We start from the raw sequence: 23,892 nt of genomic DNA on the forward strand, positions 1-23,892 counted from the left end.
TATTATACCTTCGCCCGTGCACGCCGTTGGATTCCGTCGTGTTGAGTATGGAGAGAACAACCAGCGCCGTGTTTCCAGCTGTTTCCCTCGCATGCACTAATGGATGTCTGATGATTTCAGCGCGTTCTCTCCGTCCATGCAATAGATGCACACCCTTGAATGAGCGCGGATTTCTAGTTCATTTACTTGAAGTTCTGAGGTAATATTTGGTTTGACCCATCTGAGAGGCGGCCAAAATCGGATTGTAAAATGGACTGAATTAAAGCTCTTTACGAACTTGACGTGAGATGCCGACTGACATGTGTGCTTGCCTTGAATCACTGTCACATGCACAAGCTTAGAGCAATATTGTAAGTAACAAATACATTTTAACTAGCAGAATAATAATGCATCACAATGCACATAGTTGACTGCTTGTATGTTGTGAGAAATGTGTGATCTGTGTTAATGTACTTGTATATATGCTCTTAACTAATTGCCCCTTGTGAGATTAATAAAGTTGATAAAAAAGTAAAGTAGTCTCACTTTTAGTTACGTCTTAACTATTATAATATTTCGAAGGGCAAAACATGAACTTTAACCATTGGCTTTACTTTTTCAATCAGCTGTCAATTCAGCGGCAGTAGCATAGCATTAGCACCTCAGCTCCACCCGCGTCCCGCCTCTTTGCCCATTTTAATTTATCCGGTAGTGACGAGAGGTGACGCACTGCCAAGATGGCGACGGTCGGCCCCGCCCACTTTAGGCCTCAAAATCGCTCTTCAGAAACCTATGGGTGACGTCACGGACACTACGTCCATATTTTTTACAGTCTATGGTATATACGCAATAACCAGTGTACAACCGATGTATACTCAACAGCTGTCTGAGTTCACTCACTCGTTTTCATTCACTCCTTTGAGTGAACAGTATTAGTATAGTGAATGAGGGGATAGGGGGTGATTTCAGATTCAGCCTTTGTCTCCATAGTTTCGCTTTTTAGTTACAATGATGACTAATCACCTTCACCTGTTCCTTGTTAGCCTCTTGTTAGCCAGTGTATTTATACCCATATATAACAGTCCTTGTTTGTTAGTCATTGTCTTTAAATCTTAATGTAAAGCTGTGTTTTCACAAAGCGATGTCTTCATGTTTTGGTTATTGCCATCACCTTCCTGTATGGATTATCTTTTTGTTTGTGTGTCTATGGAATAAAGACTGCTTGCTAATAGATCCCATCTCCTCGTCCCTGCATATCCATGACACCTGTGCCTGTAAACCTTTTTTGTTGTTGTTGCTCAATAGACAAATAACATTCTGTACCTTAAAAAAAATACATTTGACATATAATATTTATTTAATCTTTAGATATTTATATTTTACAGGGCTGCTGAGTAATTTCATGCATGCTCTGCAAAAGGTAAACACTATAATGAAAAAGATGGATGCATAGATGTGCACCCTCTGAATGAGAAATCTGGTTCACAAATCAAGTAGAGAAATATGATCTTCACGTATTTATAATAACAGAACTATTGAAAAAAAAATGTTGCTTAGTGTAGTAATATATAAATTAATAATTTGACTGCACTGACAGTACTGAATTAAAACTTTTCTTTGGAGCTGCTTAATAGATGAATAGATGAATAGAACTAATTTTACAATTCATGAACTTTCAACAGTTATTAAACTAAACTGAATTGAATCAACACTTAACTGATTTAAGCTGAATAATGTCACTATATTGTCTTTTTAGAGCAACTTTATGGCAGAATTCTGTTAGCACCATTGATCATTATTTCCCTGTCCTATCCCTTTAAAGCTGCTTGAAACACTCAGTATTGTACACAGCACTATATAAATAAAGGTGACTTGATTTTATTTTAGTACAAAATATAAATATAGTTGAATCAACTTATCTACAGTAGGTTACACCAACTAAAGTTAAGAATCAGGTTCAGATCAGGTAAAAACTTTTTTACAGTGTAGCATTGACATTTGAGTCAAATATTATGTTATATGACAAATTTCCACAGCTTGTTCCACTAGTTTGCGTAATTGTGTCTTTGCTTGTTTTTGTTGTTTTGCATTCATTATATCTGGTATAGAAAGTACTGGACATTGGATTGATGCCGATAATATAAAACATGATTATTTTTAAGGATTACATTTTATGGGGCTGTCTGAGCAAAAGGCATGCTGCTGCTGTACCATTGAGGTGGTCTCATTTTCCTCATACATGCTCCTACTTTTAACAGGCAAAATTAATGAGGACATTGAGAGGAGCCATCACCATATTTTTTCAATAACAAATAATAATGCAAAATACTCCATCTCATCAGGGAACTGCTGCACGTCAATTATGCACAAAATCATATTTACTCAGAAGGGACCTGCTACTGCACTGTTCCAAGTTCTCCAAACATTGTGCCCATTCAGGTCACCGCTGACTGAATTTATGAGTATATAATTCACATTAATGGGACTGTCTTTGTCTGCTTGAAACGATCACCAAATCATGTGTGCAAATGTCTTATTTTGGTTTTATTTTCTCGAAATGTTGCGTATGCTGTCTTCATAACTATTGTGTAGAGCATGTGAAACCATCAGAGAGAGAGAGAGAGAGAGAGAGAGAGAGAGAGAGAGAGAGAGAGAGAGAGAGAGAGAGAGAGAGAGAGAGAGAGAGAGAGAGAGAGAGAGAGAGAGAGAGAGAGAGAGAGAGAGAGAGAGAGAGAGAGAAGAAAAATATGGTGAGTGTTTCTGCTTTAATCAGTAAGCAGTTTTCAATTACAGGGTTGCATGAACTTTTTAAACAAAAGTCACATCACCAGATGTGCCTTTTATTCAGACATCAATACCTGCTGCATTTGTGAATTTGAATGTGCATTGAAATGTGCATTTATATAGATGGAAAAGGCCAGGTGATCCAGGTTTATGTTGACTTTAAAGAATTAATTAATGTCATTTTTAGCTTTGGCTAAATGCTTCCTAATATTACAGAGTAAAATATAAATAAACACACATTGGTCATCACAGCTGATCCATTTATACTCATTGAGTGGGGGGTAAAAACAAATTTGTTTCCCTCTTCGGTTGAGATTGGGAGGAAGATTATATCTGTATTGCTTGCGGTCAGTTTTTACCCATATTTAGCCTTCTCATTGGCCAGTGCCAGGCGTCGAATGTTGGCCACACAGCTGGCCGCCGCCTCCTGTAGGATCTCGTCCGTGGATCCGATCATGACGAGGAGGAGCTGTGACGGTGAGAGGAACATGTCAGAAACAGCCATCATAACAATCCAATAATGAAAACGCTGGCCAACATTCTCCTTTCATTAGACAGAACGAAAACCGCATAGCTACAATAACAGTCATTCACAAAGGCTTCTTACAAGCGGTTCTTTCCTGGGGTTTGAAGGAGACATCTAATCTGTTATTAAGCTATAAATGCAACTGTTTGCACACTGCAGACTTTTGCCAGAGGAGTTTACAGCTCTTGCGGCTGCCAAGGCCCGCTGCCTACTGGATGGCAGAGTACTGTGCCGGCTCATTAACTGACATATCAGTGAGTTTAGATATGTTGAGAGAGCGAAGCAAGAGGTAGAAAGTGAGAATATGGCACAGAATCTTTTTGTGAGTGGAGTATATTAGCAGAATTGTATTTGTTACAGTAATGAATAGGTTTAGTAGTGGTTTATAAACTCTCCTCTGAACATTTGGCCATGTACTAAACCACACAGTCTGGCGAACCCTCCCTCAGATCAAAGGTCATATCAGATCCCTCCACTTTAGCCTTGTTCTTGTTTAGCCTGTTTTGATCCTTGTTCTCAAAAACGTGTTTCCTTACTCTAAAAAAAGACCACTTTCCAGAACATTCTGGCTATATATTAAAATGTTTCCTTCTATTGTACAAATAGAGTTACTGATTATACTGTCACACAAAGTGAACCTAAAGGGTTGAGTTTGTGCCAATGCCACACTGTGGTTAAGTTATACAACACTAGTGCAATGCCCGTGCAAAATCTGTTTTTAGTAATTGTTGGGTTGGTATGTTTGAGATCCCGAATAGCCTATGCTACTATTACACAGGAGTCTAAACTCTGAGAAAACGATAGTGTTAAGCGCACCATAATAAAATATAATATTCACAATTGAACAGTGTAGCTGACTAACAGATTCAGTTAACATCCACAAACGAATAAGCACAGCGATTCAGGGGAGGTTCAGACCTTGTCTGGAGAAGCTACACAGTGAACTCAGAGAAAATGCTACGCTTGGGCAAACAGTTTGTGAATAGGCTACTACAAATGATGGCTGTGAATAAAATATAATATTCAGACATTTTTAAGCACAACGCTCTAAATGTCAGAATTTTTTTGGGGGGGGGAATGGCCACTCAGTGTGCAGCGTGAGCCAGAGTGGTCAGCGGCTAGAGCGGCAAAAGCCAATGTGTGCTTCTTTTACCGATTTATTTACTGATATCTTTTGCATTTCTAATTTAAACAACGTCAAACTCGCCACACTCATGCCCTTAGCAAGACACCTGTCAAGTTTGAAATCCATTGGACTAACGGTTTGAGAGATATGCGAATAACAGATATGCCCATTAAAAATCAGTTTTTGTGCGTGTTTTTAGTAATTGTTGGTTTGGTGTGTTTGAGAGCTTATTGTTACAATTATGGCCTGTTCACATATCACGTCTTTTGCACGCTCAAGTTTGTTATTTCAAACGTAGGCGCGCGGTATGCGTGCTCATAATGGAAGCGACGCGCTCCTTTTTTCCAAGCGCGTCCACGCCGCATCGAGATAAAAACATCTCAACTTTTCAGAATGCCGCAAGCACACCATAAGCTCACAGTAGGTCATGTGACAAGAACCAACCGGAGCGCTTTGGAAAAAGGAGAATGTGGCGCGCCCAGCATTTCTACGCGTTTTAGGCGCTATATGTGAATCCGGCCTTACACAACAAAAGTACAGTGACATTTTTATTTGTGCATGGTAGAAAGCAAATACTGATACTGACATAATGACATACAATAAATATGGAAAATTTAACTACATGGTACAATTTATAAAGTTGATATAAGGTGACATGTATTTGGGTATGTGTGTGTAAGTGTAAAAAAAAAAAACTATTACTTTATTTTGCATACCCGTTTCGCATTTTCATTCTTTTGACTTAATATTACCCAGTACTTTCATCGTTAAAGGTGCTTTAAGCGATGCCGGGTGACATGAATTCTTGTTGACATTTAAAGTATTTTCAAACAAAACGGAGGCTAGATAGACCCTCCCTCCTCCTCATCTGCGCACTGACCCCCCAAACCCCACCCCCAGGGCCTTCTTGTCAGTTATTGGCTGGAACAGTTTGTTATGTTTCGTGGAGCGGGTTGGCGCAGTTTGTTTTTGTTGCCATTTGTGGAGCCTGGGTTGTCTGCATAGACCGCATTTTTTTTTTACAGTGTGTTAAGGGGACAGGCAGCTAGCGGATAGTGAGGAGAAGTTTGCTGTATGTGATAAAAAATGTTTTGGCCTAAAAAACGTGTGACATCGCTTAGAGCACCTTTAAGTACACACTGCAAATACACATACTGTATGAGCCTGTATTGAAACTGCTAAGTTTGATCTCTTTTCATGTTATACACACACACACCAAGTCAACACTGAGCCAACAGAGACACGCAAGACATTTCCAGAATTCCCTGCTAAAAGTTCAATAGTGAAGAATAAACAGATGGAAAGACTAATGTTCTATCTGTGAGCTCCACCAGATTCCTGAACTGAACTGACATGCACAACAAACTGAAAAAAAAAACGTCTCTCCTCCTGTCGAGTCTTTATTTGTTAAAACCGCTTCCAAGTTCTTTACATAATTTCAGACTGAATGTATCAGTTATCATGTTGAGCTGGATTTGCTGCTTTAAAATAGATCCCAAAACACCTCGAAGAGGCGAACGGATGCAAGCACGAGGCCGCAGCAACATGCCAGCACGTTCAGACAAGCTGCTTTTGTGAGCAGTCAGAGGATGCCCGCGACAGGGTCAGCCACCGTTTGCCAGAACTCATAGAGTGTTATTCAGCCGTGGCCAGACAGGGGCTCCTAGGGCCTGGAGCGGAGCCTCAGATAAGCACTGCTCTCTGTCTACTCCTGCCCCTCTCTGCTCTCCCAGCTGGTTTCTCAACAGACTATAATAGCCCACTTGTTAAAAACTCCCAAACCTCAGTAACATTATAACTTGCCTCATGTTTGAAAAATGAATGAGAGCCTCTAAGACTTTCTTCTGTCTTACACACCGCAAGAGTGGGAGGATCCTGACCTCCAGGAAGGTAGAGCGAAAACATGTTTTCCCAGGCTTCTCATTCAGTACAAGCACATGTACATAAGTTCTCACACATGTACGCATGCTTCCACACACATGCTATGTCACGCATGTAGGTGTTGCGGTGTTAAGTGCAGCAGCGGTAAGCTGCCGTTTCCTGAGGAGAAAGGCCCCCGTTCACCCGCCTCTCCTTGTTCTCATCCTCTTTCCCTCTTTACTACCTATTTCACTTTCCTCTACCATTCAACACCATTGCTGGACTATAGAACCCAGTTTTAAATGGCTTGCATCCTAAATGACCTGTGAAATTGTTCTTGTGATCTGCACACAAAATAAACGTACAACAGATTTATTTCAGTTTCAGTAAACAAATATGCAAATGTTTTATATCTGATTTAGTAAAACACTTTTATTTCAGTTTTAGTCATTTAAGTACTTAAACTAAGTTAGTGACCAAGGCAACATTTCTAAATTTTGTTTATTTTTTTCTACAGTACGTTTTTTTTTTCATTTAATATTTAATATTTTATTTTATTTAGGCTGACATTTGTATTAGTTCAAGGTAACAACAAATAACAACACTGGCCTGAATCTGTATTTACACATTATTAGAGCAAAATGGACATTACAACCGAAATAGTGAAATGAATATGAATATAGTTGAAATTTAGAGAATGTAGTTCAGAAATCTAATCAAAATGAATCCAAATTGCAATTGAAATGAAACAAGATTAAACTGAATTGGGACATCTGTATAAATACCAAGGACTCCTTTATATAAGAGGAAATTTACTGATGTGCTTTTTGGGTTGCATTTCTCCAAACCTTATAATCGCCCTTTTGCCCATATTTTTTATTTTTTTATTATTCTTATATGACTTGCTAAGAAACAATAAAACTGCTTTTCGCACTGATCTAAACCTTGGGTTATCATTGCTCTAAACCCAGCTTTAATCCCTGGATAAAGGAAAGTTTCACACTTGTTATTTAGAAACCGTACAGATGTTAAGCCCACATTGCGGTGCCAAACTTGTAGAGTGTGAAACAATGCAGCCAATCGCATGCCTCTTTTCACACACAACATGCTCTACAGTAAGGAAAAATGTCAAATGGTGACAGAAAACACGACGATTGGAGTTAAGAGGAGACCGTTTAATTTTTACCTTTATAGCCAGAAAAGGCCTTAAACTTGATAGACAAATTTGCAAATAAGAACATCTAAAAAAAAAAAAGTCTAAAACGGTAGCTTATAAAAATGCAGGGTTTAGAAAAACCCAAGTGTGAAAAGCCCTAAAGTCTTAAAGCTGTTCATGTCATCTAAACACATCTCTTGAAACTTTTTCTACTCTCACACCTGAGGTACCCCGCATTCCTCACCTCAGACGAAACAGAGGGTCGAGTCATGCTGTTTCAAGACATAAAACACTGCGAACTTCAGACACATGCTACAGTAGCTAGATCAGAGCGCTCAGCGAGAGAGTGAGAGAGAAAGAGAGAGTGAAGGGAGACTGAATAGCCTGAGTGTGTATAAGGACGTCATCTGCTTGCCATGTCCACAACAGCTTTAACCTGCAACACACAGACCATGACTAAAAGGAAACGCATGGAATATTTCTACAGGTCGAGGCTGAATCATGCTCTTTTTATATCTCTCCTTCATATTTTGCACATTTATGCTCATTTGCATGCAATGCAAACACATCAACAGGACAAGAGGGAAAACATACAGGCTCAGGACAGTAGCAAAATCAGAGGACTTTCACAAATCAAGCACAGGTTCGCAGTCCACAAAAAAAAATGACTAGAATCTGGCAACTCGCACCAGTTGGAATCCTCTCCGATGAAAATGGCAGATAATTACAGTTCGTATTTTGTAATTTGTCTCGCAAAGGTATTTTTGCCTATGAAAGGGGTTCTTTAATAGAAAAATCTAGCTAAAGCTGTCTGTGAGGATTTATGGTTTCAACAAACAATCTGTAAAGCTGTGGCGGTGTGCTGGAGGGAAAGGGAGAACGGATGAAAAGAGTTTTCTGAGCATCAGCCACAACGTCGAGGCACACTGCGAGATACTGAGCGTATGTCAAATCAAACGGCGCGTGTTTAATTGACACATGCTACAGGACGCTCACACAAAACATGTTGAACAGAGTTCAAAGTGTGTATGCCTAGCTATATTAGTTCTCAAGAGGGCTGAACTTTCATACGTCTGTTTTTTGAGGTGTAACACACTAGTAAAATCACAAAAAGGCTTTTGTTTCAGAACCCATTTAAAATGTTCTTTCATATTTTATGAAATATTCAAATGGAATATTAAAAGTTGTTTTTTGAGTTTAAATAATTTGTGTAAAAAGGGTAAAGGCAGAAATTGGAGAGGCTGGAGGGTGCTGAGACCATCTCTAATGTATTTTCCAGTGTGAAATATTTTCTTCTCAATGCTTAATTTCCTCTGCTAAAGCTTAGGGGACTGAGTTCTACACCATTAAGAACGTCAAGCAGCAAAGTTACAGACAGAACATAAGTCTGAGAGGGCACAGCATGCAAAGTGAGAAAGGGAGAGAGAGCGAAGGAAATCATTACAGCTCTAAGCTGTTGGGTGAACAAGAGCTTCTGACTCTGAAATACGATTGCAATAATAGCAAGAGGCAGTCTTGAGTTTTACACCCCTTCATAAATTAGACTGCAGTGCAGACATCGTTCCCTGATAAACTCTCTCTCGAAACCCATTTACAATGGTAGGAAATATTGTTTTAACACGTCGTCTGTCACATTTGCCTATATATCATATTTTAAATGTACGGTGGTGCTCAGGTTGAAGCAGAAAATGTGTCAATCAGAACAAGTGAGGGCACAATTGAAGGCTGGTTGGTGCAACTCATGTGCTGTCCAGTTTTTGTCATTACTTGAACCGGGCAAAAAAACATTCGCCTTAACGACTTTTGCAAATTGGACATTACTCTTTTGGAACATCCAAAGTTCAGTCCAGCCTCCAATTATGGGCTGAACTGAACCACATTCACGGCACCAACACATCAGACTACAGCACACCATTAAAGGAACATGGGAAAAAATATTTGGCTGCAACACGACAACCACTCTCATAATTTATATCCAGTTGTTATTGGGGGTGTGGGGGAGGCTTTTAACTGTATGTGCAAGCACTCAAACAGTTTTCTCATGTGAAAATCTCATTGGGAAAGCAAAATGTGGTTCAATTTGAATATTGGCAAAACGTGTAATTTTTTCCGCCCAAACTCAATTGCAGTGTACATGGCAAAAATAAAATGTCATACATCTTTTATTGAAGAATACGTAGCTCACTAGTGTTAACTACTACCACATTCATCAGATAGAACCTATTTGGGGTCTAGGTTTAGTCCAGCCTGTGTAAATGAAGGTTGTTAGTTTCGGTTACAAAATACCTCCTAGACGTGCACTGTCAGACAAAAAGTGCAAAAATATCTCTAGACTAGAGATACATCACCTTGTCAATGGGGCAGTACCCTTAAAGGGACAACTTACTTATCTACCCCTATAAACATATGCATAGTTGTACATTTTATTACGTACTATGGTACTACTATAAATCTTCCAGGGAAAATATTACATAAGTTGTACCTGCAGTTATATAATCCCTAACAAAAAGCAAAAAGTTAATTTATTACAGTAAAAAACAATTAAACTTCTAGTATATTTTAAGTATACTTTATACTTTATCAATCTACTAGAAGTATACTTATAAGTGTACAATTTCAATACTACCAGGGACTAAATTAGTATACTTTTAAGTATACTTTAAGTGCCGCGTCTCCACCGCAGGAACTTTCCACGGGAACTAGGAACTTTGGGGTGGTACTCGGTGTGTTTACACCTCAGGAACCAGGGTTTAAATGAAGTTCCGGGTAAAAATTTCCCCCCGAGAAAGCTTTCTGAATACGCTTTGGGTGCTCGTCTCTTTTCTGCAGAGCCGGACAGTAATGGAGTACATTTACTTGAGTACAGTTATACAATTTTGAGGGATCTGTACTTTACTCAACTATCATTTTTTGGGGAGTACTCATGACTTTACTCAAGTACATTTGAGAGGGAAATATTGTACTCTTAACTCCACTACATTTCTATCCATAACCGCAAGTAACCGTTACTTCTTAAAAAAAAAAAAAAAAGATGAAAAAAAAAAAAAAATCTCGGAAACCCTCAATTTGTTGTTTCCCTCTCAAACGTGATTGGATTGTGCAGGTGCCACTGATTGGGACAGCCGTATTAAAAATATACATTTTTTCGTTTAAACTGTATAGTGTATACTACAATTGAACTTATAAGGATATTGATAGTTTACTGGTTTAATACTTGTAGCACATTGTTTAGTTTTTAAAAAGTAGTTAAGTATAAACTAGCTTAGTTTTAAACTGCAAGTATACTTGTAAGGTTACATTAACTGCAAGAATACTTGTAAAGTTTATATATATATATAATGGGGCACTTTAACTATAATGATAACAAAAATAAATACTGTAAAACATGTATTGCTCATTATTATTTAATGTTAGTTAATGCCTTAATCGTAAAGTGTTACTGATGCATTAGGTTTAGTAGTTGCAGTCTAGACCTGTCATTCTAACAGCCACATCTTGAAATGCTTGATTTTTTTGGCATTAGTGGAGAGCATTTTTCCCTAAATAACCCTGTAAGCACTGCAATAAAACCTACATCACACCTAACACATAAATCTATTTAGTTACTTGTAAATTGAGCAATTATTACGGAAAGTTTTAAAGTCCATGTAAGGCATTGTTGTCTAACATAGTATCTTTTGATTTGAGTGCCATATTGAGTGGATTCTAGAAACTGCCACTCAGAAAGTATCCCAGCAGTGTTCTGTCACTCCAGACCAGTCTGCCCTGGCCAAAGTCATGCCACAGTCACATTCTGCTACTTCTTCCCAGCAGCTTGCTGAGCAACCGTTCCCCGCGCAACAGTCTTTCAATGCTCATCAGCCCTGGCATGCTAGGGCACAGGGGATAACTGGGGGGTGCATGGCGGAGTGAAGCTCAGAATTCACACTGCTGTTTGCTTTACTGAATTCCCATGACGGTTAGAAAACACTCTTATATCCGCCACCCATCCCCCTACCCCCACAACCCATCACCCCCACCTCACTTTGAAAAATAAGAAAACATGCCTTGTTCTCCAGTCCTTGTTGCTTGAAAATAGTCCAAATACATCCTTTCAAAGCTTATTAGTGATGTTTTCACATCACACACTGCAGTATGCCAACTCTGCTTGCACTATGCAAGCTCAGCTTGCACTATGCAAGCGGCTAGCAATGGAAATATACATGCAGGTTATTGGTATGCAAACATGTATAACAAACATCAAGTATGATCAGTACCTTGACCACTCCGTTTTCGTGCATGGTAATGCAGTTATTGGGGTCTTTAGACAGCTCAAACAGAGCCAGGGCTGTCGCTCTGTGCACCAAAGGGTCATTTGAGCGGAGGTAGCGTACCAGTGGAGCTACAGCTCCAGCCTCCCCAAATGAAACACAATTACTTCCCCATGTACAGCAGCAGGCAATGGCTTCCGCTAGGTACCGCCGTAACTTATCGTCCCCCTGTACATCCACACAAAGAGAGAGAGAGACTTATTTTCAAAAGTATTTTTGGTAACAGAAAAACTATATTACACCTATTGCGAAAAGACTATGTATGCACTTCATAATGGTCTTATAGGACAATTCCAGAGAAGTGAATTTGTAAATGTGAAAAATGGCTGGAGCAGCACTCACAGTGTTGGTGAGATTGGCCAACATGGGAACCACACCATGGTCTGTAATAACTGCCAGGTTCTCCACATCTTTGGCAATTTTGGCAATGGCTGCACATACACTGGCCAGCACATCTTTATTCTCCGATTTTAGCAAGTTAACAATGAGCTCCAAACCACCCACAAAGGAACGCACCATTTCCCCAGCATCCTGAAACACAGAGAAAACAAGAAATTGTCATGAATTGTGATTGTAAATAAGAAATTGGACGATTCAGAAGGCTATTATCATGTGAAATCATTCACTATAGCTACATTTCTCTTGGAGACACGCTTTCGGGTGTGACACAGACTGCGTTATTCAGCAAGTCTGTACTCATTCTGAAACCTGTACATGTCGAACTCAATCAGTCCACACTACATAGAGTTTATACTCACCTCAGAAAGGAAATATGGCTGACAAAAAGAGGATTTAAAATTTTCTGTGTGTGAGTAAAGTAGATCTGGTTTTAGGCTTGATGGCAATGATAGAGGGAATGTTTTCTCCCAAAGGCCTTAGGTCACATGGAGGCTCATGCCAAATTAGGAGCCAACCACAGTAGAATAGTGGACATTAAAAATACACATACCACACAGAAATGGCAACTTTAGTTACTCTTTTAGTTCCAGTCCAGTCAATTCAGTGGTGCCAGAGGGTATGTAGCATGCCAGCATGGCATCAGGCTGTTTAGAACGATTATAACATAGTACAGTGATATCTTTATTGATGGTACAGAAGCACATCATTGTGGATTTGGAATCAAATGAAGCCAAACATTCAGTAAGCAAGCCTTTCTGTACGATTATGGAGTACCACAGGTTGCCGCTTCTGTTCAGGTCATGTAAAACAAGATGCAACCATGTCTTGAGTTCACCTCAGTGTGAATCAGATCCTTCTAACCTAGAGAACAAAGTCTAAAGTGCAGTCCTCTGGGGTTCTCCTGAAAAAAATAAATCTGCCCCTCTATAACCCTGTATTTCACAACACAGCTTAACCCTAATAAACCCTTGGAAACAGCACTGTAAAAAGCAGCCTTCCACCCTGCACACCCAGAAAGAGAAGCAGAGATCCAGCGCAGGTCAAGCGTGGAGAGTGCAGTGAAGACAGCAGCATCAGAAGGGAGCCTCTAAAGTCATGCCAAAGGATGAGCTCTGTGTTTAGTGTGTCTGGGCAAAGATCAGGAGGAGAGGGAGAATCTGCAGCGTGTCTCACACAGGAAATGGCAGTACAGGAATACTGATGAACACTGGGAAATAGAGAGAGAGAGAGAAAAGCGGGAGCAGAAGAGGAAGTATGGCAGAGCCACCAGCTGCGGAGGGTCACTGAGGAACCCTTTCAACCCAGGGCCCAAAAAAACATCCCCAACTAAGTTCCACATCAGCAAACACAGCACGAAATAAGACATGCAGAGAGAGAGGAAGAGCGAGGGAGAATGAGAGAACGGATGAAACACAAACAGAGTACAAAAACCAAATGTAAGGCAAGCTGAAAGAGGGAGTGTGAAAATGAGAGATAAAATTGAGGGAACTGCACTCAAAAAACATTATAGCATTAAGGGAAGTGAGAGAGGTATAACATTTTAAAATGTTTGCATTTGGAAGATGCTTTTCTCCAAAGCAACATAAAAGAACTAGTGTCACAGAAAGCCGATTGCGTTGTCACCTCACATCACCCCTCTTGTCGTGCCTGAACATAGTGCAAATACTAGAGTCAACAGCCAATTCTCAAGAACGTTTTGCACCTGCTTGGTGGAGAAATGTGGAAAATAACTCTCCATACCAGCAGATGGCAGTAGTCTGTATTCATCATTCAAAAAGAGAAAATGGAAGAGCTAAGACTGCAGAGATGCAAATAGTAAACATACTGTAATAGCATTTGACAAATTTCACAGTCATATCAATAGGAATCCACAGGATCTGGATTTTTGTAGAAGATTGATTTGACAGATTTCGCAACGGGATCAAGTTAGTCACCATCATATGCTGTGTTGACCAACAACAATTGTGATTTCTTTGTAAGCTGTGCTTTATACATCACCACACTACTGACAATGAACAAATTACTTTGTCAGAAAAATTTCACTCAAAATTGCAAATGTGGTCACACTTTGATTCTTTGGGCTAATTAAGCACAGTCCTCATTAAAGCAGACATCATTACAAGCTACATGCTGAACATCCTCTGCCAGTAAAGGAACAAAGCACAATCATACAGTAGCACATAATCACTAGAGGATTCATAGTAAGTACCAGCTGTGAGTGCTGGTAGGGATTTTGAAGCCCCCAGATGTGGTTCTTTAAGCATGATTTTCATAAATCTGGCCCTCCAGCTGCTAACTCAATCCACATGGGGCTTTATCTAAATAACTGCTGCTCTGTGGCTGATCAGTTTCCCGGCATGGATGGGTACATAATTTCACATAGTGCTGCCACCAACCCTAACTCTCCTCTGAACCATTGCATTACATGAAGTTAACCTGCATTGTTTTTAGCCGCACATAAGAAATTCAGAAGCAGAAAACTGTTTGTTTAGACAAAAAATAAACATACATTATACAAACAATGTTCTTTTATTTGTAACTGTGCGGATAACCTACAAGAACAATGACGCATTTGTGTTAATGCGTTACATAAGAGGCTCAGAAAAGCAGACTTGCTCTGAACCAGTTATGAGATTTAATCTATATATAGATGAGACCGACTGCTTTTTTTAGCACCTCTTGTTCTTCGTGTTCTTTAAGTATCGATACCACAATGGCATTCAATTTTGCACTGCCATCTATCGATGTTGTCTCTAAGTTCTATCTAAATTACAATGCTTCTAGTGAGTTTTAAAGAGTGGTCGACTCCCTTAAATGTCCACAAAATGTAGCACAAAGCAGCTTGGGCATCCATCATCAAATCTTTCCACCTTGTAGAATTTTTTTTTGTCATTATCAGTCTTTTTGTCTTCTGTTTCTGACCTTTTCTGCTTTTTCGTCCATACTGGTACTGATTCTCCCATTGCCTTCACTGGTATAACATGATACACACTTGGCATCAACAAACAACACTTCGCTACTATCAACAACGGCAGCAACCTACTGTATAACATGAGGTTTCTCTCCTACAGTATGTTTAGTGAAAAACTGCGGGTGCAGATGAATGGGGGGGAAATTAACCTGTGCTGATACTGGAAATAAATAAATGTACCTTTGCATTTTCAATGCAGGGGCAAATGGCCCAAGCAGCACTGGCCTGAACTTCTGGATTGGGGTTCTTCAGCAAAGACCAAAGAAGTCGTACGCCATCAAGACGATCGATGATCCTAAGAGAGAAGAATCACAACTTGTCACTTCTAGATACTGAACCAAGCATAAAATAAACTGATTTATCACCCCCAAATACAAGTCTACAACGCAATGTACAGTGTGAGCTCATGCATTTATTCTCAAACATGTTTATATTTCAGTTTGGCTTTTGCAGTGGACTATCCCTCCTGGTGTGATGATGAAAACATTCTAGTAGCAGATCAGAAAGCTGCTCAGCATGGTTTTCCCATCACATCCCACCTGCTCAGTTCCTTACGCTGGTACCCCCTGCTCACCTTCCAAACCTTCCAACAACTCCATTCAAACATGTTCACATCAGCCTGGCCGAAAGCTGACCCGTACAATAGTTTTAGGAGGTCCGTGCTGATATTTATAGCCAACCGTGGACAAACACATACACACTCGCACAGAGAGTGACGTTTAACTTAAAGAAAGTCAGTTTTCCAAGTCAAACATTCTCAGAGACAAGTCTTTCTATATTTCACTGCTTCTGAGTGAGGTTTACTTAAGAACAGGCTGTATTTCATGCTGCGGATATGATTCTACTAAAGGATGTAGTCAGGCTCTGGGAACCACGGGAAAATGACTCTTCAGTGCGGTCCGTTTGTCAGGTATAAATAACATGTAACCTGTTTCCCATGTGTGCATCCAGCGACAAGGCCGACATTCAATGCTGTCATAATTGCTAAACCACGCCGCAAAGGGAGGCACCAGTGAACGGTGGTTGGGCCAAGCACTGGTCAGAGCCATCACAACACCAAGCGCACCCCCCGACCCCATCGTCATAATAAATCAGTTTGAGAGGCATGATAACAGGGATAGCCCAAGCTATCCTGAGAGGCCACTAAATCCTTCAGGAGCAGGACATAATCCTGCACTTGGACAGGTAAGCACTCAACAACACTACAGCAGTAGGATGTACTTAAAAATCAGTCCCTTGGCTGGTGAAGTTTTGGATATACGTATGCACCAAATCCATGTTTCTGGCAACAATGGAAAACTTCAGTTGGAAGTAATAGATTAATGAAGAGCAAATATTTCAATAAATCATTTTGCACCAAAGATTTTGAGATTTCCAGATAATTATATGTGGACGGTAGGCCATTGTGTATTCTTTGTTCTGGTCTTGATTTCAGAAACAGGCCTGAATATACTGTTTCACTAAAGAAAACAATTACTGTATCAAATACAAGCTATGCTAATTGCTTTGCAGACTACTCTACTTTATTCTAAAAATAACCATCAACATGGAACACAAAGGAATTAAAACAAAGGAAAAAAAAAACTCTGTTTACAACTACAAGGAAATGGGAACAAAAAGATGAATCCTAAATATAGATTCCATGAGAAAATATGTTCTTCGAGAGCTGTTACATAGATCTTCGGCATCTGATCTGATCTGATCTGACGTTCTTGGTCCCTCAAATAGTTAAATGAAATGAAATGGACTTATTTCTTCAAAAACAAACTTTGTGGACTTTTACTACACCACTGTGCTTGCTCACATCCATAAACGTATTAATCTTTCAGACAAAGGCTGTATGAGCTTTGGTGCTGAAGAGAAGGAGAACAAAACCCTCTTCATTTGTGTCCAGCTTTAATTAAGAAGGGGACTGCAGTCTATAACAGTCTTGTAAAAGCAATGAAAGTCAGATGTGCTAAATATACAAAAAGGCCAATGCTCAAATCTCTGTGAATGTGTGAATTACATGGCAGTTTTGTGCTTTATATATGTTTAAGACAACAATGATGCTTGTTTTTCTGTACCTCTATTGATACAGATTTCCTGATTCGATTCAATTCAAATTTAATTAAATTCAGATTCCATTGGGTGCGTTTAATTTATTATGTCCATTTTGTTTATATAGGAAAGAAGAGAGACTATACATACTGTACTATACAAAACATGGTATGTTTTTTATTCTGGTTCATAACACTCATTTGTATGGAAGTAAAATAATGCCAAATGTTTTGGAAACAAAAAGCCTGTTGAATTGTACTACTTAAAAAAAAAAATGCATTGCATTAACCCTGCATTGTATATTGAATATTGCATGGTTGAATATTTAAACTGTGAATATTTAAATTCAACACATTTTCATTATTAAAATTTCAATAATCCATACACACCTTTCATTTTCACCTATTTTATTTCCAAAATATTCAAACTGAATAAAAATATAACGTATAATATTCAACAGGCGGGTTTCGGTTCATTTTATTTCGCTTTGCAAATTTGCTTCCACAAAATCAGTGGTTCAAGTTCAAAATGTTGTTGAAAACCAGAGCAACAGGTAGAGCAAGCCATTCATTCATAAAAACTCATTTACAACAATGTAAGTGTATCTGTGATTTATTATATTTTATGTGAAATTCAGTGTCACGATTACTTCTCCTGTATACCCTACACATGCGTCTCCGTGAACCGTGAACGAGATTATAATGTTATTCCCGATGCGGATGTATAGACCTACAGATCCATTGTTAGATTTGAGTTTGACATATATCTATTGGTTGTTTAGTTGCCTCAACCTTATATTGCGGCGATTGTGCTGCATGTAGTAGGCTACTAGGGTTTCCCTCAATAAGTCACGATTCCCTAGCTGGACATATAAAACGCTTAACGTAGCTTAATGGACAATGTTCAAATGAACCGTTCGGTTCAAAAATGCGTACTGAAAACCGAACCGAAAGCCTCGTACCGAATGGTTCAATACGAATATGTGTAACCTTACACCCCTTATAAAAATGCAAACCCTAAAAATACAATGCATTAAAATACAAGCAGGGTTAATGCAATGCATATTTTTGTTCAAGTAGTACAATTCAACAGGCCTTTTGTTTCAAAAACATTTGGCATTATTTTACTTCCATACATTTTTTAGCCAATTGCACTACATTGTATGTTTGTTTTTGTTGGATGCAGCCTGAGAGAGAAACTCAATAGAAATATGTTTCTTGCTACTATGCACAGTACACAGTCTTTTTTATTGCATGACACTCAATAGAGTACAGTCAAGTGCACAGAGTGAAAAGTTGAAAAAGACTCTGTATACTCATCTGTGCTTATGCTCTCCTGCCTGTTTCTGTTTAGCAAGTCCAAATGGCCGTTGTCAGAAGTGCTTTTCAGCTTATACAAACTGACCGCACTGAGACAATAAAAGGCCTCCACCCCAGCCACAGCTATGAGTCTCACAGCAGGTAGAGTAAACACAGATCTTCAGGCCCTGTAATTACAGCACCAGGGCTAAGGGCTCTCGCCCTGCATGTGTGGAGCATGGAGCCTGGTCAAACTGCACAACCCTGGGCCTGTTGGATCCGCTGAAGAAGCGGTGAACATGGAATCTTTTACAGAGAACAAGAACAATGCCTTGTCATCCTAAACCAAGCCAATGGCAACAGTGAAAATGATTACAGGGCCAATATTGTCAGCTGTTGGATTGTTTCAGGGCAACTGTTTTGGATCCAGGTTAATTAGGTACTGTAACACACAATCAGTGAAGACAGTCTGATATGGACACAGGGAAAATCTTTTATAGATATACTATACAAAACGTTACTATTTGACTTGGAAAAGACATATTGAAGAGTGTTGTAAAGATTCAATCGATCAATTTAAGGTAAGACTTACGTCATGTTCTCAGTGTCAGTGGCACAGGCTCCCACGACCCTTGTGACATTGACTAGTAGGGCCTGGTTGGTACCAGTGAGTAGGTTGACCAAAGGCTCGATACCACTGCTCTTGCGGATGGTGGCAAGATTATCTGATATTTGGGCACATTCTCCCAGAGCCCCCACTACATTAACGAGTACCTCTTCAGGTTGGTCTTTGAGCAGATGAACCAGAATCTCCAGTGCCTTGTACTCCTGAAACCTGAGAGAGAGAGTGAGCAAGAAATTATTACTCGTGCAAACAAAAAATGGTGCAAACAAATACAAGGACTAAATATACCAAGGCATCAATTGGTCATCTGCAAGAAAAATACTTAAATATGAGAACATGAGCATTTCTGGTGCACTATTTTTTTTTTTTTTTTTTTTTGAGCACATTTCTTGTGAGAACACACTTGCTTGTAATCTCTAAACCATACAATTGCAGCTTTTGAATTACGTTTTGTAATGAATAGTGAGTTTTACCCGTGTGGTTAAACTGTTAGTCCAAAAAACAAAAAAAAAAGTCAATATTGCTCTCAAGAACCTTTCTTCATTGGACACAAAAACATGAAATGTGTTGTTTATTATTAGATGAAGCATTTTTTTTGCAATCCATTGCATTTCATCATGCAATGGATTGTAAAAACATGAAGACACAAAACTATAAATAGCAACAGGACGTATTTGTAAGGGCTGTGGATATCTGGGAGGAGAATAAGTTATATTGCCTCAACATTTCCCACGCTGCTCGCAATATGCATTTATGCTCCATGACCACATTTTCTGGTTTGGAGCAAGAAAACAAGAGCTTTTGGTGCAATTCTGGCCTTGTTTGCCAAGTAGTGGTAAACTACAGTAAACATTTAAAAGGCATATAATGTGGTCACAGGGAGCCTCAACTAATCTCTGATGTACGTTTTTTATTCACAGTTACGGTTTCTGGCTTAGCAGCCCTGATGACCATTGGAAAGAGCTAGTGTTCAAGGTCATATGGCTCTGGTCAAAGTGAACCAACATTTTCTTGTGAGTAAATTTAAAGAATAGCTGTCAAATTTAGCTCAGCTTTAAACAAAAAAGAAAAAGAAAAAAGAAGTCCAAAATAAGGCCATGCCTATGCACAAACATAGCATGTAAAACAGAGATGCCATCAGAGAAATGTTATCAGTATGCTACATTAAAGTTGTGGAGTAAATTACATGTTACCTCTGATAAATGGACTGTGGTTGTTGTCTATTTTTGTAAAGCCAATACCAACCTGCCAAATAACCGTGCCAAGAGAAACAAAATAAAACAGCACCTGTCAGTCGCTGCCACAAAACAAAGGTTAAAGAGTAAACATGCACTGTTTTAGAGCTCCAAACAGTATCCTAAATGCTCCCATTGACTCTTTGATTAATAGTTCAGAACTTTCTTTTCAAAGCACGTTGTTATAGTTGTAAGAAGAAAAAAAAAATCACAACGTATATTTCAAGTGGATGGCTGAGGAAAGACTGGACAGAAGAATTTTTAGATCTGTAATTGAACAGTAAAAACCAAAACAACTGACCCTTTGCCTTAAGCCACACCTTAACCCCCTGGTGCTGTTCGGTAGGAAAACTTTTACATTTTGTTTTTCTTGAAAAAAAATTTGACTTCATCGGAATGGTACGAAACTTGGTAGAGGTTTTGGCACTTGCTATTTGAACACACACAACAACAACAAAACAAAAATCATGGACATGATTCATGATTAAAAGGTTAAATGGTCCTGAAAAAAAAAAATAGTCACACTTGTAATCCTCATGGTGACATGGTCAAAAATGACCTCACTGGAAATGAATAGGAGAAGAATTTCATCTAGTGAAAACTGAAAGCTCATTTTTTTTGAGATATAAGCTCAAATTTGGAACACAAATTGTTTAGATTTATGGCTTTGATTTTCTTTTTGAAAATGTATATCATATAAGATGTTATTTTGTGCTGTTATCAGTTCTAATTCCTTTCTACTTAGTGTCTACAGTTTTTAACCACATTACCGGGAGATTTACGAATTTCTTTAAAGACAAACATCAGATAAAAAAAGTTTTGCAATGTCACTTTATTCCACCCCTTGTAAGACTAATTTTACCAAACCATTTTAACCACATTATGAGATAGTTTACATTTTTGCAGAAACTTGTACACTTCATTAAAATCTTCAGTTCATGCCAATGAGATGTTCAGTAAAGCTTGTCTGAGTTAACATCAGCAATCAAGGGGGATAGAGCTATGCAAAGGGTCAATAAATTCAGAATGAAGCTACTGAAGAACACCTTGACGGCACTAGCAAACTGGGAAGATAAGGAAAATTAGTAGTGATGCACCAATATGAGATTTTTAATGAAGCATCGAAACCAAAAGTGTTCATTTGGTCAAAAATATACAATTTTGTTAATTAAATTTGGGTACTTGGTGTACTGTCAAGGTGCTGTGTCCTCAAGTGATAAATTCTTGTAGTGAAGTTTTTCAGCAATGAGCTGCCTCTCGATATGTTAGCCATTTTTTTATTCATTGCTACTCTAGCATAATTTTTAGTTACAGTTTACCTGTCATAGTTTATCTATGTTTTGTGCACAAAATAGATTCTGACATGGTTAAAGCACACCATGGGATGGCATTAATTAAATGTCATAGTTCCGGTCAATGATTTCAACCCTCTCTTTTTCTTTTTTTTTGGTGCTATTTCAGATTAATATTTAGAAACACAAACAATTACTGCATAATTAAGTCCTTAGTCCATTCTTAGCTGAAATATAATAGATTACTGTGATCTTGTAATAAAAGCTCTATGAGTAAAAATTACAGTGAATATCACCCTTTGTGTATAATTATATTAAGGTTATGATTATAATCATTCTAATATTTTTCTTGTTATAATATAACCATTTTGATTTTATGCATCATTAATCAGCTAAATGGTTAACATATGCCTTTCTCAGCATATGTGTGTAGGCCTCACATTCTGTTCAGGCACGGCCACCACCTAAAAGCCCCTTCAACCCAGCCCTGAACCCCTCTCTCTGCTGGACTTGCACGACCAGCCCTCTCATCAGCCACACAAAGACATGCTGTCTGCTGCTGGCAACACCAGGACTCTCAGCTTGTGTGCTTTCAGTGGAGAAAAATAAGGAGGGAAAAGCACCTCAAAATTATTACCACTGTAAAATACATTCTAAAATGATTTTTGCCTTAAAACGCCAGGCTGGGATTGTTTCTGAAATGGCACACCAAGACCAGATGGATCGAGAAAACATTCCCTGGTAAGTGCTCAATGATCTAGCGCTCCCCTACTTCGACAGATTTCATTTTCATAAATGGTTGGTTGTTTAATTCCAAATGCTGTGTTTGACCTTGATGCTTTATATGTTGTACAAAAAAAAACCATTGTACTAAAACCAGTTCTTTCTTAAATGTCCAAGTATGCATTAAATATTCTGCCAGAAACACAGTGATTTTCTACACAGCTGGCATCTAAAACTTTCAACCAGCCAGCAAGTGAACACAGAACAATACAGACTATAATACATAGGCGTAATTTGCTGGTGGGACAGGTGGGACATTGTCCCCACCACTTTTCAACAGAGTTGATTTTGTCCTCACCACAGCAAGGCAAAGAAAAAGCACCTCTTCTTCATGACTGAATTCAAAAATAAAACATATTTAAACCGAGACAGATTGATATACAGACACGCATATCAGGGTTTTTAAGACCAAATAATGCCAATGCTATAATATGCAAATAACCATAAAAAGAGTATGAAAAAATAAAAGAGGAAACATTTTGTTTTGTGGGGAAAAAAAGACTCGTTTTCAAAGGAATTGTAAGTATTAAGATCTACGAACAATGACACTATAACTATATTAATGCCAGAAGGGTTCTGATTTGCTGTCAGTGTTTTTATTGTTCATCACCTAAGGGGGGAAAACACTCAAAGGGATTTCAAAAATATTGTTCATAGCTGTGACATACCACTATTCTTTAGAACAATTTTTAAAACTTTTATGTGTAATAGGCTAGCTATCGTTTTTTGAGTGTGAACGGGCCTTTTTTAACATCATAGTGTTCACTAACTTTGTTTACTGGCTTGTTTAATCTCTTTTAAGCATAAGTTTCAATGAGGCTTCTTCAGAGGTATTACCGCAGCCCCAATTTTGACAACTAAATGTTTTTACAGAGCATTACTTTTCTTAGAGGACACTTATTTGGCTAATGGGACATTAAGCGAATTGAATGTGGCATGGGGCACCTGCCTCTAGTTTCAGCAAACTAAGCCTGATGTAAACGCAGGATGGGCTTTTGTCAGTTTTGACTTATGAGGTGGAGAGAGAGTGGCCTTTCTGCTACTGGGCCTTTTCAGACGCAAGCCTCCCTCTGAATTCCTCTTTCAATACTATTCTATTGCGACTGGTGTGGGGCCAGACAGTAGATCCTTCTACAGATCCTAGTCTATAACAATCCCATAAAAAAAAGAGTCTTATCATAAACTAAAAATGTAAATTTATCAGCTCCTTGGCCTCAAACTTGTGAAAATAACACCTGAAAATTTATAGACAGGTAATGGTGGAATTAAATAATGCATTTTTGAGTCCCCAAACGCATACTGCAAAGCAAAGTATACGAGTAAATCACTTTTATATGAGAGTGCTTGTGTGACAGAACGGGCAAGCCAGATGAAGATTCCAAGGTTTTTCGTATTTATGGGGGAAACTGACTGGCTTAAAAGACATCAGCCGCCAGAAAAATTACACCAGGAAAGCCTCCAGCACGGTCATCATCTTCGCTGAGCTAAGTGACTTTGGAATAAAGGCC

At 38.7% G+C, this 23,892-nt stretch overlaps 1 protein-coding gene across 2 annotated transcripts in view; it reads right to left on the reverse strand.

Moving 5' to 3' along the window:
- Window positions 1-23,892, reverse strand: part of odad2 (outer dynein arm docking complex subunit 2) — a 67,686-nt gene that overhangs the window by 4,080 nt on the left and 39,714 nt on the right. Inside the window, exons 16-20 of one of the 2 annotated variants that reach the window (XM_089122097.1) lie at window positions 19,042-19,284; window positions 15,292-15,406; window positions 12,084-12,272; window positions 11,688-11,909; window positions 3,123-3,232 (exon numbers count right to left, since the gene is read on the reverse strand). In XM_089122097.1, coding sequence (XP_088978223.1) covers window positions 3,123-3,232; window positions 11,688-11,909; window positions 12,084-12,272; window positions 15,292-15,406; window positions 19,042-19,284 — 879 coding nt within the window. Of the gene's footprint in view, window positions 1-2,725; window positions 3,233-11,687; window positions 11,910-12,083; window positions 12,273-15,291; window positions 15,407-19,041; window positions 19,285-23,892 lie in introns of those variants that run through there. The other variant, XM_039661443.2, reaches the window with a different exon arrangement.

Source organism: Pimephales promelas, chromosome 17, assembly GCF_988280905.1.
Source record: "Pimephales promelas chromosome 17, fPimPro1.hap1.1, whole genome shotgun sequence".
NCBI classification, from domain to species: Eukaryota; Metazoa; Chordata; class Actinopteri; order Cypriniformes; family Leuciscidae; genus Pimephales; species Pimephales promelas.